We start from the raw sequence: 16,487 nt of genomic DNA, 5'->3' as shown, positions 1-16,487 counted from the left end.
CTTAGCTTGACTAGAGAGGGAGAGCGAGAGAGAGTGTGGGAGAGAGAGAGAATGCTCAGCACATTGTGGTGGCTTCAAAGCTACTGTAATGCAATGCAGCACAGGGTTAGGACTAGTCAGGATGTATTTCAAAACCAAAATTACATTTTATTTCACCGGTTCTGCTGCGTCATCCCATTATCCTTCTTGTCCAAGTAATTTTGTTTCATACTCTTTGATTTGTCTTTTGAGTCCACTTTAGGCACACTCGCTCTCATAAATCTAGGACAAAAACTGCCTTGAAACATTGAAAAAAAGTCCCTTAATCTCATCAGCGGCCTGATTCCATGTCTTCCTGTCGTGCAATCCCGCTCAACTGAGCTAGTCTCCATACCAAATGTCCTATCAATAGTGTGCTTATTCACTGTGCTTCAAAGCTTAATAGTGTTACTGTCCATTTCTTCAACTGAAGACTGACAATTCTGTTTTAACCCTAGCTCTTCTGATTGAATGACACACAAAACAAATAGAGTAACAAGAAATAATAACATCTCAAGTCCGCGTATATGCTTCTGCTTAGATCTCATGGATGTTTGGACTAACACAAACCAAATGGATCACTTATGTAATCTAAACCCATCCATTGTGTAAAGGAAGTTCACTGAAGCATACTTTTAAAAACAATTACTTATTACAGAAATAATAAATTTTAGAAGAACATACTTAAGTGTGAACTGAATATAATGCTTTTGGACATGCATGTTGTTTGTGATTAAATTAAAATATATTATAGTTTAAATTTATATTAAATACAATTAGTTTCACTTCTTTGAATCAAGTAGGATTTGTTATGTAATTTTAGAATTACTTTCTTAGAAATATGGTAAAAGTGTACTGCTAAATGTACTGACAAGCACTTATGGTAAATTAAAATATACTTCAATGTGATTTCTATTGTACATTTAAAATATAATATCAAATAACACTATGTACTTTAATTACATAAAACCTTTAAGCTGACATTACTACAAAGTGCACTTTTAAAAAGTGTATGTAGGTGACTATATGTAATAACAGTCATGAAAGTGTCATCTCTTTAAGCAAACTTTTATTTAATTGATATTTTATTATATTTAAATGTTGTATAAGCTGTAAAGTAAACTACAATTAAACACACTTCTTTTTTGCAAGGGATATGATCCTTTCTTATGTGGAACAAAAAAAGAGAAATTTAGCAGAATGTCCATGCTGTTCTATTCCCTAAAATTAAAATAAGCGATGGCTGTTGCTGGTTTTATGTGAACTATCCCTAAGTGTCCCTATGTGTCACATAGCGCATATTTGTTGCCTGTGATATCATGGTGTGCATTCAGGACCAGATGATGTATAGTGGTTTAGGATACATCTGTTTGGTGTTGGTCACTGGTAGTCTTTTGCCATAAGGCAAAGTGACATCCTACGTTCAGTAACAAACACCCTGACCTGTTATTAAAGTCCTCACCCACTGGAATACCCTCCTTCTCATGTGACTAGGAAATAAAGTTTAACGTCAAAGATATGTGGAAGTGTGTGTTTATCTTCTCAGCTTCGAGATAGAGACATGATAGCGTGGAGTTTAAGGGCTTGGTTCAGAAGAAGACAGCTTTGTGTAATTACGAGCATGACAGGACATGATAGGAGAAGATCTGGTGTCGGCTTCAGTAAGCCTCTGTGGAGCTGTGCGTTCCTTTGATCACCTACTATCACCCTATACTACACCTCCCAGAAGTCAACATAACAGCTATTGACAGAAAGTCACCCGAAATATAGTAAAATGGAGGAGGGGGGAGGAGCCTGACTACTAGAGCTAGTGACAGTACAACCTGTCAGGTTTTGTTTTTTGGTATATCAAAAAATGACTTTTAAAATCCTCATTTGTAATAACAAACGTCCAACCTAAAAGCAGTTCCTGGCTTTTGTGTTCCAATGAACATTAGAAACACATAGGGGATCCTAGATACGCGCATATACTCCGAGACACTGCATGATAAAGATAATGAAAAACAATCGTATGATAGTATTCTCTCTACAATATAATTTACTGTTTTTTTGGGGGTTTTTTTTTGCTTGTTGGTTGCATCACGTCTTTGTTGGTCGCACTACATGACTTTAATTTCACAGCCAAACTTTTTAGCATTATATTTATTATTAATAAGAGTAATCTAGTTTTGTCAAAATAGTGTTTTAAAGATATAAAAGTAAAAGATTATACCAAATTAAATTATTTTAGAGTGAGTTTACATTGCAGTTTGGTTCTCTCGGTTTCTTTGGTCCGAACCAAAAAAGAAAACGATACATTCAGCCCTGGTTCGCTTAGCATTCACACGTTCATTTTAACACTGAATCTAAAATAAAAAAATGCTTTTATGATTACCAAACATCCAAAACAATGCTGTGTGGTGGTCAAAACACGCTCGTTGTATGTGCGTACGTGCAAAAGAAGGTATTTTTACCAGCTGAGAACTCACAAAGATCTTATAAAATGTGTAAAGAAGTCAATACAGTGCCAGGAATTCCTTCGTTACACACACAAACAAAGATCTGCTGCAAGAAGACGCCGTTCTGATGCCTGTAATGAACTAAAATAAACAACATTGCGACCATGACAAGAAAAAAAAAGGTATGATTGAGCAATTTGTCCTTTTTAGGGTCACATCTTGTGAGATCATGTCCTGTTTTTGGTTAATTTATGTCACGTCTGGTCTGTGTTTGTGTTTTGCTTCAGTTGGACTTTGAGTTAGATTTGCACTGTTCTCAGTTCAGTTTCCTGTGTTTTCTTAGTTCTTGCTCATCTGTTGCCATGGCTTTTGATCTCACCTGTGTCTTGTTAATTATGTTGTTTAGTCTGTAGTGTTTCCTTGTGTGTACGTTTAGCCCTCATTTTCAGTTGTTCTTGGTCAGATCTTGTTTCACTATGGGTGTTGTTCTGTGTCCTATATTTTTGTTTCCAGATAGCCTGAAGAAGTGTAATTTTGAGTTTTATTTATCAAAGAACTGCCTGCAAGTAGATCCTTCCATTATTTTCCATCATTTTTCAACCCCACGCTGAAATTAGAATAGGGGCATGGCATTTGTTGTACAAGGAGATCTCTCGTAACTCTTTGTCTCTTTGTCTATCCTGTTCTTCGGCCCTGTCTCTTCTGGCTCCCTTCAGCCCTTCAACTTATCCTTCTCTTGCTCCACCTAGCAGCTCAAATCCGCCTTGGGCATCCAGTTTGTCAGCTTCGCCCTGGTGTGTCGACCCTCGAGCTCCACCACGAACCTCCAACCCCGTCACTCCACCTCGGCCCATCAACCAGTCAGCTCCAGCTTGGCTCCTCGCTCCCTCAGCTTAGGATAGGTCGTCCTCACGGCTCCACAGGGCTTCCTCGTCTCTCCGGCTCCACCTTGGTCAGTTGTCGCTCTGCCTTCGCCATGGACTTCCGGGCCTTCATCTGCACCTTGGACCTCCACCCATTCAGCTCTGTCTGACTCCTCTTTCCCTCTGGGTTCACCTCAGTCCTCAGTCGCACCAGCTCCGCCTCAGTCCTCCGGCACCCTGGCTCCACCTTGGCCGCATGTCACATGTGTCTCCACCTTGATCTCCAGGTCCTTCATCTGGTCTCTTCGACTCCGCCTAGGTATCCACCTTCACCTGCTCCATCTCTGTCTGTCAGCCCCCTTGTTCTGCTTGGCCGCTCCACCATGGCTCCATCGGCTCCACCGTGGGCCTCCATCCTGTTATTACTGCTTGGGGTCACTCCCTGGATCCTCCCGCCCCTGATTTCTCCCTCAACCTGGCTTGTCCTGTCTGCCAGCTCTGTGTCCTCCTCTTAAGTGCCCTCCTCTGTTGTTGTTGTGCATGTGGACGTGCCTTTTTGAAGAGAGGGAGAGGGAGGGGGGGGGCGGGTAATAATGTCACTTCTGGTCTTATTGTGTTTTGCCTCAGTTGGACTTTGTGTGGACTTATAGTGAATGAGGGTTTAGTGAATGAGGGTTTTGCACCGTTCTCAGTTCAGTTTCCTTTTCTTTTTTTTTTTGTTCAAACCCATACTTTGCCATGGTTTTTGAATTGCCCTAATGTGTCTCACCTGTGTCTCGTTAATTACCTTGTTTAGTCCTGGGCTGAATCTGAAATCGCCCCCTAAACCCTCATTCACTATTCTCTACGTTAGTCCACCAATCATTCAATCCCACAGCATTGTGGGATTGAATGAGTGCACTCAATAATGTCCATTATGGTTTATATTTATTACAAATGGCTGCCCCCTTACAAATGGCTCCATCGGCTCCACCGTGGGCCTCCATCCTGTTATTACTGCTTGGGGTCACACCCTGGATCCTCCCGCCCCTGATTTCTCCCTCAACCTGGCTTGTCCTGTCTGCCAGCTCTGTGTCCTCCTCTTAAGTGCCCTCCTCTGTTGTTGTTGTGCATGTGGTTCAAACCCATACTTTGCCATGGTTTTTGAATTGCCCTAATGTGTCTCACCTGTGTCTTGTTAATTACCTTGTTTAGTCCTGGGCTGAATCTGAAATCGCCCCCTAAACCCTCATTCACTATTCTCTACGTTAGTCCACCAATCATTCAATCCCACAGCATTGTGGGATTGAATGAGTGCACTCAAAAATGTCCATTATGGTTTATATTTATTACAAATGGCTGCCCCCTTACAATTCACTTATAGTGAATGAGGGTTTAGTGAATGAGGGTTTTGCACCGTTCTCAGTTCAGTTTCCTTTTCTTTTTTTTTTTGTTCAAACCCATACTTTGCCATGGTTTTTGAATTGCCCTTATGTGTCTCACCTGTGTCTTGTTAATTACCTTGTTTAGTCCTGGGCTGAATCTGAAATCGCCCCCTAAACCCTCATTCACTATTCTCTACGTTAGTCCACCAATTATTCAATCCCACAGCATTGTGGGATTGAATGAGTGCACTCAATAATGTCCATTATGGTTTATATTTATTACAAATGGCTGCCCCCTCAAATTAATGCCCTGTTTGAGGGTATAGGGGGCTATTTCAGATACAGCCCTAGTGTTTCCCTGTGTATTTATTGCCCTCAGTTTCCCTTTGTCCGTTATTGTCTATATTAGTGGTTGTTCTGTCCATGATTTGAGAAAGTTCTGAGTAACCAGAGTTTTTGTTTTTATTTTGTTATTAAAACAACTGTTGTGCATAGATCCTGCTCTTTTTATTTTTCATCTCTGTTGCACCCTGCAACCACGCTGTGACATTTTAGACCAGGGGTGCCAATCCTGTTCCTGGAGATCCAACACACCTGTCTGTAATTATCATGTGCTCCTGAAGAACTTAATGAGCTGCTTCAGTTGTGCTGGATCAGGGTTGGAGCTGAACCTTTCAGGGAGGTAGATCTCCAGGAACAGAAGTTGGTTTTAATCAAACTAAACGGGCCAAGTGTCACCCATAAAAAAAACTTTTTTCCTTTTTTGATATCAAGGCAGTTGTAAGAAAAAGGAAGCACCAACATGAAATTTAATCCAGAAATTACAAACATGCTCATCATAAAAGAGGTGTATTCAAGTATTTTTATGTTTTTTAATAAAAAATGATCAGCTGTGCCACTACTACACAATGAATGCTCTTTCCTCAGCTCAAAACCTTCCACCAAATAGCCAGTATTTAACAAGGCCACAAAGAAAATGGAAGCCAGGAAGAGAAGTGCTGTGGGGGGAAAGGCGGTACTGTTTTACAGACAATATTGCTCAAATAAGAGGCTTCTCTGAGAAAGCCATCATAGAGTCAATTTCTGTCTTCCCTCGTCTGTTGGTTCAAAACCACCTTTATGAATAATGTTTTTCAGCCGTTAGCATAAGGCTTTGATAAACAAGAACACAGTCGTTTCTGTGCTGCTGCGTGTCGCGGCTTTGTGAGATCTTTCATTTTCAAACTTGCACTCGAAACTCTAATCATCGTTCTGAAAATTACAGTTGTGAAAATCGCCCCCTCACTTAAAGACGGGGCAGAAAATAACTAGTCTGAATACAATTTGGTTTTTCAGTATGGCTCCAATGTCTCCGGTTGTTTAGCTAAACACAATATAAAACTTGTTTGCGATGCTTGTGTTGAAATCATATAAGATATGACCACAGTTACACAGTTACAGATCACTAGTTCTGACTAACACAAAATCTTGTATGGTTGAATCCGGCTATATTTGTGGTTGAATCCATCAGTGTTATAGGAATGTATAATGTTTTTATTTCACTGCCAATATTCAGGAAATGATTCAAGTATTTGCTATAATACAACAGAGTATCCAGAGTTTCATGATGATCTTAGAACATGTTTTTTTTTTCTTTTTTTCTGAAAATTGAGAGTGAACTAAAAGTTATATATGACTCCCAGTCCAACATATCTCTCTGTTGTCATTACTTTTCATTACTTGGCTACTTCAGAAACTATAAAGCTGCCATTGCTCAAACATTGTGAGGAAACATATGTGAATCTCAAATCTAATCTACCATATTCCCTGCTTTCTGATAACTGAAAACCCCACCCTCACCACCATGTAGTTACAAAAGGAATGATCAAATCCAAACTCCACAAACGCTGGTTGGGCATCGCCCCCAAAATTTCGTTTCGAATCATCATTTATGTGCCGGTTCTAAATTATTGTTCTACTCATACAGTCCCTGCTTTGCCAGCGTAATTCTTATCTTTCTATTGTTACATTGACTTCTATCGTATCCTTCTTAGAATATTATTTCTTCATGGAATACAGAACCTCCAACCAATATTTTGACTGCACCCACCTACAAAACAATAAAAAAGTAACAAATATGCTTCAGTTGGACTCATAAATGTAATAACAGTTGCTTGCTTATTCTGTCAAATGTCTTTTATATTTGAACCACCAAAATAAAATAATAAAACAGTCAGGCAGTTAAAGTTGAAAAATCACAGTAGCTACAAACTTTATATGAGTTTCCCCTCTGCTGCTCAGTGATGTAATATTTGCTGAATGTCCTTTGATTTGAGGATCAAGAGAGACTGAACTGAAAACAACATTTTTCCTTTTACTTTCTTGACTACTACAGTCAAAAATCAAAAGATGAACATCAAAAAGTTACAAGCGTGAGACCCCTTGGGTGTAGAGAGTCTGAAATTTCTGAAGTAAACATCAAGTGACTAAGTACTTCCTGTCTGTTGGCAGAATTGGCATGAGTGAAGGTTGGAGAAAAAAGGTCACCAAACATATACGCCAGGTTTAGAAGCTGGTCCAGCTCTCTCTGAAACACCTGGCAAAGGTTTTGCTAAGAAAAATCTTTCAAAAACACATTTGTACAGCTCCAAATTTTGAGATGATGGAGTGCTACAGAGATAAATTTGGGACTTTTTAGGGTTTTTTTTTTTTTACAAAAACAGACCTGTTATGCAATCTGTCACTTGATACTCAGAACTTGATCTCTTCTTAAACTGAGCTGCCTTGTTGTCTACAAAGTCATCTACCTTTCAAGGAAGCATCCAAACTGAAATGGAACCTCATAAGTGACTGATGTTGACTCCAACACTAGTTGATTCCAGTATAGTTTGCCATTAAACACAATACACTATTAAACACAAAATAATACATAGCACACTCAAATTTTGGGTGAAGTCGTCCATTTATGATTATAGATTATTATTATTTTTTAACTTCTAAATGAACATAGATTTATAGTTTACATTTACCATTTTTCTCCACTGTTCTGCTTCATCTTGGATGAAATTGTTTCAGTTTTCAAATTATATTTAATTAAATTATTTATTTGTATTATTATTTACAATATATATTTTTCTAATTCTGGGTTTTTACAACCTAACCTTTCTCACTTTCACAATATACAAGGAGAAGCTAAATTACATTTACTTTTGGCCGTCCAGTAGAAGTTTTTATCCGAATATTATTATTTTTTTTTAAGAGTTTTTAAAGAGATCAAGACTTAAAACTTGATTTTTTATTTCTTTCCTTTTATTTGTCTGCAGGGACATATGCCAGCCTCACTTAAAACACTTTTAAGTGTTTATATTATCTGACATGTTTGAGCAGGCACACTTTAACAGCACTTCATAGCATGACAATGTACTGTAAGTATGACATGTTGTTGGCTTTTGTAAACAGGTCATAAAGATTTGCAGTACTAATGAAGATGTGACATCTGAAAAAAGTCTCCACTGACAAGTTTGTTAGATGTAAAAAAACAACAACTAAAAAAACATGCATGTAACAAGTAAAAAGTGTGTAAACAGAGATGTTATTATAAAAGGGATTACGCATCACATCACTGCACATGTGCTCAAGGTATTTTTTAATCTTATTGAGAAAATAGTCATATCCAAGCATGTTTATCCTCTTTTTTTCCGGTTGATATATCATTTCACGTCTACACCAGCCCTTTTTAATCCAACCGAAATTCAATTAGGATCAAGCTCAATTGGATCGACTGGGGTGTTTACATGAAGGCTTTTCAATCCGATAATGCCATACATCCGATTACTATTTTAGATTATTTGGGTGCATGTAAACGTACAGTAGCTCCTGTGCAATAATAAAATTGCAAATGATAAAATAGCACCACCAGAAGCCCAAGGCAAAAGAAAGGTTTATTCTATTCTGATGTTAACCTCTGCAAAAATGCACATCAACGAATATTTGAGTTTATGTTTTAAAATATGTGTGGGCCACAGAAGAAGTTCCCTGTTATTACTGTCAGAGGAACATGCCTTTTATCCAATCCACTGCAATAACGCTTGCATTCTTCTCCAGGGCCAACAATAACTGTTAACTTCTTGTGCATTGAGTCAGAAGCCGAGTATGCAGTGCCACGATGACTTGGAAAGTGAATGGGGACAGATGTTAGGGGAAGCGTATGAAAGAGACTGTTAAAGGGATACTCCACTTTTTTTTGGAAATAGGCTCATTTTACAACTCCCCCAGAGTTAAACTGTTGAGTTTTACCGTTATTGAATCCATTCAGCCGATCTCCGGTTCTGGCGGTACCACTTTTAGCATAGCTTAGCATACATCATTGAAGTGGACAAGACCATTAGCATTTCTAAAAAAAAGAGTTTCGATATTTTTCCTATTTAAAACTTGACTCTTCTGTAGTTACATCGTGCAATAAGACCGACGGAAAATGTAAAGTTGCGATTTTCTAGGCTGATATGGCTAGGAACTATACTCTCATTCCTGCGTAATAATCAAGAAACTTCACTGCCGTACCATGAGTGCAGCAGGCGTAATGATATGACGCAGCGCCTGAAAATAGGCCACCTTCCGTCAACACAACGGAACTATTTTCAGGCGCTGCGTCATATCATTACGCCTGCTGCTCTCATGGTACGGCAGTAAAGTTTCTTGATTATTACGCAGGAATGAGAGTATAGTTCCTAGCCATATCAGCCTAGAAAATCGCAACTTTACATTTTCCGTCGGTCTTATTGCACGATGTAACTACAGAAGAGTCAAGTTTTAAATAGGAAAAATATCGAAACTCTTTTTTTTAGAAATGCTAATGGTCTTGTCCACTTCAATGATGTATGCTAAGCTATGCTAAAAGTGGTACCGCTAGAACCGTAGATCGACTGAATGGATTCAATAACGGTAAAACTCAACAGTCTAACTCTGGGGGAGTTGTAAAATGAGCCTATTTCCAAAAAAAGTGGAGTATCCCTTTAAGACTCGGGATCTTGGGAGTGGACTAAAGTGTAAAATGACAGTAAGAGGAATTACTGCAAAACAAAAATGGGTAAAGAGACATATTCTGTCAAAAGGGATTATTTGTAAAATGATTGATTGTAGGACCCACTGCACTACCCGTTTGCAATACAAAAGGAAGAAGCGAAGAGACTAGCAAAAAAACAAACAAATTTGCACTGGAAACCAGTGTCAACCGCACCTTTAGTCCAATTGAATTAACAATAAGTAGTGTGAGATGGAACGTTTACACAGAAGATCGGAATTCTTCCCAAAGAAGCCGGGCGGTAACTGTGAAAGAGTTTGAGGCTGAGTGATTGTGGCCTGGGGACTGAGTCAGTCAGTGTAGCGCTACTGTAAAACAAGACATGATTGTAATAGCTACCACACTACACTGCCATGCCCTTATGCTGCTGCTAATGATTCCAATGCCTCCGTCGAGCGCTTGCAACTGTGCATGTGTTGACAAACTGAAGCATTAGCCAAGACTTTTCCCTCCGGGTGTAATGAGCTTGTCAAGATACCGTACACAACACTGAGTACTTTCAGTGCTGTTCAGATTCACGGTTCCACCCAATATCATTGAACAAGAGACAGTAAAGATGAAAAACACCACAATGATTACTTGTTGAACATGTAATATTTACAGTGACACATATTTACAGTGAACAAAATCTACATGCAGGTCAGAGGTGACTAGTGAATGTTTAAGGGTTAGTTCACCCAAAAGTAATCATGCCGTTCCACGCTTGTATGATTTTCTTTCCTCCGTGGAAGACAAAAGATTTTGGAAGTATGTTTCAGCTCTAATATCAAGTCCATAATGTCCAAATCTTTCAATCTCCTTAACATCATGACCAAAAGACCAATAAGGTTGGGTGGTACTAATGTGTCGGCATATTTGATTTATACAGTTTATCAATGATTTGATTGGATCTGTGAATAATAACCATTTAAATTTTGCTTGTTCATCCTATAAAGCAGGGGTGGGGAACATTGATCCTGGAGGGCCATTGTCCTGCAGAGTTTAGCTCCAACCCTGAAAAAAACACTCACCTGCCTGTAACTTTAGCAATCCTGAAGACCTTGATTAGCTTCAGGTGTGTTTAATTAGGGTTGGAGCTAAACTCTGCAGGACAATGGCCCTCCAGGATCAACGTTCCCCACCCCTGCTATAAAGTGATCATATTGCTTCAGAGGACTTGAATGAAACTACTGGAGTTGTATGGATTATTTTTATGCTTCCTTTATGTCCTTTTTGGAGCTTGAACGTTTTGGACCCCATTCACTTCCACTGTACAGACTGAAACAGCTGAAATAGTAAAAGGTTGAATTTGGAACGCCACAAAGGTGAGTAAATCATGACAGATTTTACATTTTTGGGTGAACTATAACTTTAACAGTGAAAAGTCACACATTCGTTCACCAGCAGACATTCTTCACTGTTAGAAAAAAAAATGCAAAAATTACAATTTTAAGGGTACAACGGCTTATAACTGGGGAAGTACACTTAAAGAGACAATTTTGTACCTTATCTACCCCTGAAAACTGCATATTAGTACCTTAAGAGTATGTACCCTCAACTATTATGAACATTTTAAGGGTAATTAAGATACCAAGATCTTTTACAAGCAGTTGTACCCCTTCAATTTTGGCAAATTTTAGTTTATTCTGAGAATGTTGACACGCTGGTCTTACACCACTACTAAAGCAAATCAACCGTAGTTTCTTTATACAAAAAGTGCAAACGTTAAAACCAAAATCTATTTCTTGGAATCCTTCGGTCATAAAGAATACCAGCACGAAGCCACTCCTCGTCGCAGCCTATAATACAAGCAGTCTTCTCCTCAAGTCTCTAATTCAAGTAAAGTGCTTCTAGAGCGACAACCGCGTGGTTATCGCTTTCAAGTGTTCTCTTCTGAGTTCTCGTTTGCAGGTCCTCCGTTAGAAGGGTTGAAATAAAACAAGTTTTAGTCAAACAAGTCCCAGGAAAAAGAGGCTAGATTCTAAAGTCATCACACAAACTCCAGTTTGCTTCGGCCGCTGTATTTTCCCCAGTTGACCAATGATAGAAGTCGCTGGCTGCTACGGTTGGACTGTCGAATCTTGTCGCAGGTCAAGCAGCAGTTCTCATGGCCTCCTACTGGAACCATACACTCTAAGTCCAGTTTGGCCACGTGACCCTTGGTGAGGTGTTGGCCGTGAAAGCTGTAGTGAAGGCGAGAGAGCATTTCTCGCCGCTGCTGTCGCAGTCTGCGGTTTTCGCTGCGAAGCATCCGCAGGGCCAGCATGATGAGGAGGACCAAGATGAGGCCACCGGCGATGGGTACGGTGATGACCGCAGCTCGAAACCAAACCTCCTTGGAGGAAGGGATTTCCTGCAGACGTGCGATCACGTGACGGCTGCCTTCAGTTTGATGTCGGTGTTTGTCTGAATGAGAACAGAAAACGTTTAAGGCGGTAAAAAAAACTTTAAAAAAACGGTAACACTTTACAATAAGGTTCATTAGTTAACATTAGTTAACTACCTTAGTTAACATGATTATTTTTTCAGCATTTATTAATCTTAGTTATTTAATAATTTTTGTTGACATTAGTTAATGCACTGTGAACTAACATGAACAAACAATGACCAGCTGTATTTCTATTAACTAACATTAAAAAAGATGAATAAATACTGTAACAAGTGTTTTGCTCATTGATAGTTCATGTTAGTTAATACATAATGTTAACTAGTGAACCTTGTTGTAAAGTGTTACCAAAAAATCGTGTGGAACACGAAGAGGTTATTTTGAAGAATGTATGGACAAGACAGCTCTTCAGAAATAATGAAAGTCAATGGGGTCCAAAACAACATTGGACAGAAAAATAATTAAAGTCATACAGGTTTGTAACAACATGAGAGTGATTAAATGATGACAAAATTTCCATTTTAGGGTGAACTATCTCTTTAAACGAAATGTACTCTGTTTCACAAACCATCAGCCAAGCACAGAGGAGATGTTGTTTCTTGGGTAAATTTGATATTTCAGCTTCAGTTTAGGTGAAGGCTGAACAAAGTAATATTATTAGAGAGCAGAGTGGCAAAACTACCAACTGAGATGCAATAATAATAGTAATAAATTCTATTTTCCACAAATATTTTTATTATTATTATTAAGGAAACGTTGCACATACATCTCAAAATTCCCTACAACATCTAAAAACAAAAACTGCATTATCCATTGACATGGTCATTTGGAGATAATTCCCAGATGTAGCTAAATTGGCAGATCAATTCAATAGACACTTCTATTAATTGGCCTAGTAGGCACAGTTAATGACTGAAATAAAATAAAAAATGGCTGATAAAAAATTTGGTTGATTTATCTGGCTATAGCAATAACTAAAGAAGACTCGTACCATGAATTGCACTTCCTCTGTATGCGAGATCTTGCAGGCCTCTGTAGTTGCACATATCCTCGTGGCAACACTGAAGAGTGGCAGATCCATGAACGGCATCATAGGTCGACTCTGGATGGCACGTTTTCCCAGAGTTCAGCAGAGGGTCGTAACACCCGTGAGATAAGAGAGACTTGGTGCTCGGAGGGTCTACGGTGCGGGTGAAGCAGGCATTCAGCTCCGATTTGCACATGTAACCGGTGGCCACACAGTGGGGAGCATCACAGTAACACCGTATTTCTCCTGTTACAACAAATGAGAAATGACCCACAGTATTGATACTCCAACTGAAAACAAGAACTCATTTTGGTTACACTTTATATTGAGGTGTCATTGTTACAGTGTAATGATATATTTAAGTACTGAGTAATATCATGTACTTACTATAGGGTTAGGGTAGGATTAGGATTTGGTTGAGGGTTAGTTGCATAATTATGCATAATTTACTGTTATTACTATGGTGAGTACATGTAACATATGTAACAAGGACACTGTAAAATAAAGTTGTGAACTAATTTTCATAACTGTTCAAAGATAGTTCCCACATTGATGTACAAGTCCATGGTTGGTATTTGGCTTTCAGACTTTTGGTTCTTGTAAAGATAACTCTCTGGATAATTGCTCTGACAGAACAATAAAATGTTTTGTATTAATATTGACAAATATGTGCTCATCAAAGTAATGCAAAACTAAATGCGGTGAAAAAAAATCTATTTAAAAACAATGATAACAATTAGGTGTTCAGAAAACGTTTGGTCACATTATACGGTAACACTTTATTTTACAGTGTCCTTGTTACATATGTTACATGTTAAATTCAATCTCTGTTACCTTAAATTATATGTTTATCTCTGTAAAGCTGCTTTGAAACAATCTACATTGTTGAAAGCGCTATATGAATGAGGATGACTTGACTTGACATGTACTTACCATAACAGTAAATAATGCATAATTACATGCAACTAACCCCTTAACCAAATCCCAATACCCTAACTCTGTAGTAGCTAGTAAATTAATATTACTCAGTACTTAAATATATAATTACACTATAACAATGACACCTTAAAATAAAGTGTAACATTACATTAGCGCTCATGTTACAATGTAATAACTATGTAATAACATAGGTATATACTTATTGTAGTCTTTAATCACTTTTAGCTTTGTTAGATTTATTTCTAATGCAATTCGTTCTATTTAAAAAGGAATTGTGAATATATCAATGTGTAGACTATTCTGACTGAGCTTCTGGTCACTCACCTTTAGTGAGGAGAACAGCCATCGCGCACAGCTCGAGCTGAAGCCAAATGGAAACGAGACTGCTGTTCCGCTGCATTGGATAAAAACACTTTGCCTTTCAGATTCGCATAGATACGGACTTTATAGCCAAAAAATACAGTATTGGTGTCCAAAATGTGTTCCAACTCGCTTCGTTCAAAGCATTTCGTAACATTTTTAAATAGAAACGATCACATCGTGGTTCTGTCCTCGGTGCTCTCTTCAGGACTTCCAGATACTATCATCTGTGCGCAGAAAAGCCGACGCGCAGTTGTTTGGTTTTTAAAAATAAAAACCCATATAATCCATTTGTGTTTCAATTCGGATGCGAAATTGTCAGACTTCACAACTATTCGCACGGATAATCTCTTGTGTTTATACTCCGCTTGAGTGCCCTTAAATGTTGAAGACTCGGGAATGAGAGGGCAGCTCCTCCTTTAAGAGTCATCGAGCCGCTGGGCTGTTTCATTTACACGCGGGAGTTTGGGACTGTTGCCTCCCCGTGTGCCCATGCAAGGGTAACACAGCTTAACCCTCATCTTCTGCAGGGAAAGCATGACTTGACTTGACGTGTTTTACCCTGTGTGTAAAAATACCAATAGCCAATAGTAAAACATTTTCTCCTTCCCTATTTTTTTACCCTTAAATTGACTGAATGCGCACACGTTTAAATTGACGATTATTAGGATATAGCTTCATATGGTAAATGCACGTGCATATCCATATCCCCAGAAGACAAAACAAGTACTACAACTTACTCTGGTAAGAAAAAATATAGGAATAAACAATATTATTTTGTAATAGTATGAATCACTCTCAAGCCAAGCTATTTACCGCTTTACAATACAGAGTTTCAAAGCAGCTTTACAGAGATAATAAACAGGAAAATAATGATTCAATGATGCATTTCTGCTGTAATAAAGCAGCTCTGGACAAAACAGTGATGTCACCGTCCAGCTAAGTTCAGTTCTCATACAATTGTCAGTGTCAAATCAACAATTTAATATTATGTGTCTTTAGTATGAAAAGATGGATCAGGAAGTCACTGATGGAAAGGGTTAAAATATGCAGAAAATGCTGAAATTTTTCTTAAGCACCGTGGACAGTTTAACTTCTCAGGACAAAGAAATAATTCATGAAAAACTATCACAGAACATTGAAACAGGTGTGGATATACGATAGCTATAAGATATAAAACACATGGTATAAAGAATCAAGTATGTAAACTTTTGAAAATATTTTTTTTTATTATTCAGCTAATTTTGTAAGGTGGATTATTTGTAAACATCTGTTGTGTGAAATAGCTAATTTCAGTGCAGTACAATAAAACTTTTCTTTTTCGATAACGCTTTCTATGAATCCTCTATTTATAATGCATTATAATGCATGCATAATGCCTAACGAACAACCTTTATGTTTTACCATCTGATATATAAACAACAACAGTTACAATACATTATAATACTTCCCTTTTTGTGGTTATAACTTTTAAGACTATATGCATTATAACACCAGATGAAGCCTGCATTTATTATGCATCATAAGGGCATTCTTAGTGGATTATAATGCACCCATGTCTTATAAACAACCTTATAATGTGTTGTCATCTCAGGAATAATTGTAACAACATAATAATACCTATCTGTGGTTATAACTATTAAGAGTTGATGATTTATGACACACAATGAACATAATTTTATCCATGTAAGTTATAATGGATTATACATCCAATAGTTGCATATCTTTTACTTTCCCAAGTCTCATATCTTCACATTGTTTCCTTAAGATCTGCACACATTCTTCATCTACATCTTATGAGTGGTCTTTTACTGCTTGAAGTAAAGTAACAAAAACTGAAATGCTTTATAATGTGGTCATAATATTTATAAGTGGTCTTCGTCTGCTTTAAGTAAAGTAACAAAAGTCAAGTCTTCTTTTAAACAGCCATAAGATATCATGAAGTGGTTATAAGACATTTCCCTTAAGGTAAAATTCTAAGTTATTTGGGAAAATATAACAATGCAAATCATGTTTTATCACAAAAACTGTAAAATGACAAGGCTTTACCAAAT

General features: G+C 37.9%; 1 protein-coding gene across 1 annotated transcript; it reads right to left on the bottom strand.

Moving 5' to 3' along the window:
• Window positions 1-10,874: 10,874 nt before the first annotated feature.
• On the bottom strand, window positions 10,875-14,852 carry bambib (BMP and activin membrane-bound inhibitor homolog (Xenopus laevis) b). The gene is made up of 3 exons (XM_056264706.1): window positions 14,398-14,852; window positions 13,099-13,380; window positions 10,875-12,127 (listed from the first exon to the last, which is right to left on the bottom strand). The coding sequence occupies exons 1-3, from the start codon at window positions 14,471-14,473 to the stop codon at window positions 11,712-11,714; spliced, it is 774 nt and encodes a 257-aa protein (XP_056120681.1). The 5' UTR covers window positions 14,474-14,852; the 3' UTR covers window positions 10,875-11,711.
• Window positions 14,853-16,487: the final 1,635 nt, after the last annotated feature.

Source organism: Rhinichthys klamathensis, unplaced genomic scaffold (assembly GCF_029890125.1).
Source record: "Rhinichthys klamathensis goyatoka isolate OS25496 unplaced genomic scaffold, OSU_Roscu_1.1 h1tg000011l_1, whole genome shotgun sequence".
NCBI classification, from domain to species: Eukaryota; Metazoa; Chordata; class Actinopteri; order Cypriniformes; family Leuciscidae; genus Rhinichthys; species Rhinichthys klamathensis.
Note: the sequence above shows the minus strand (reverse complement) of the source record. Positions and strands in the feature narration are given on the sequence as shown.

Excerpts from the sequence above, each read along its gene's own strand:
- bambib (XM_056264706.1), bottom strand. The coding sequence starts at position 14,473 with ATGCAGCGGAACAGCAGTCTCGTTTCCATTTGGCTTCAGCTCGAGCTG. Across the intron at positions 13,381-14,397 it reads GGCTGTTCTCCTCACTAAAG|GAGAAATACGGTGTTACTGT; the intron begins GTGAGTGACCAG and ends TTGTTGTAACAG. Across the intron at positions 12,128-13,098 it reads CAGAGGAAGTGCAATTCATG|ACAAACACCGACATCAAACT; the intron begins GTACGAGTCTTC and ends GTTCTCATTCAG.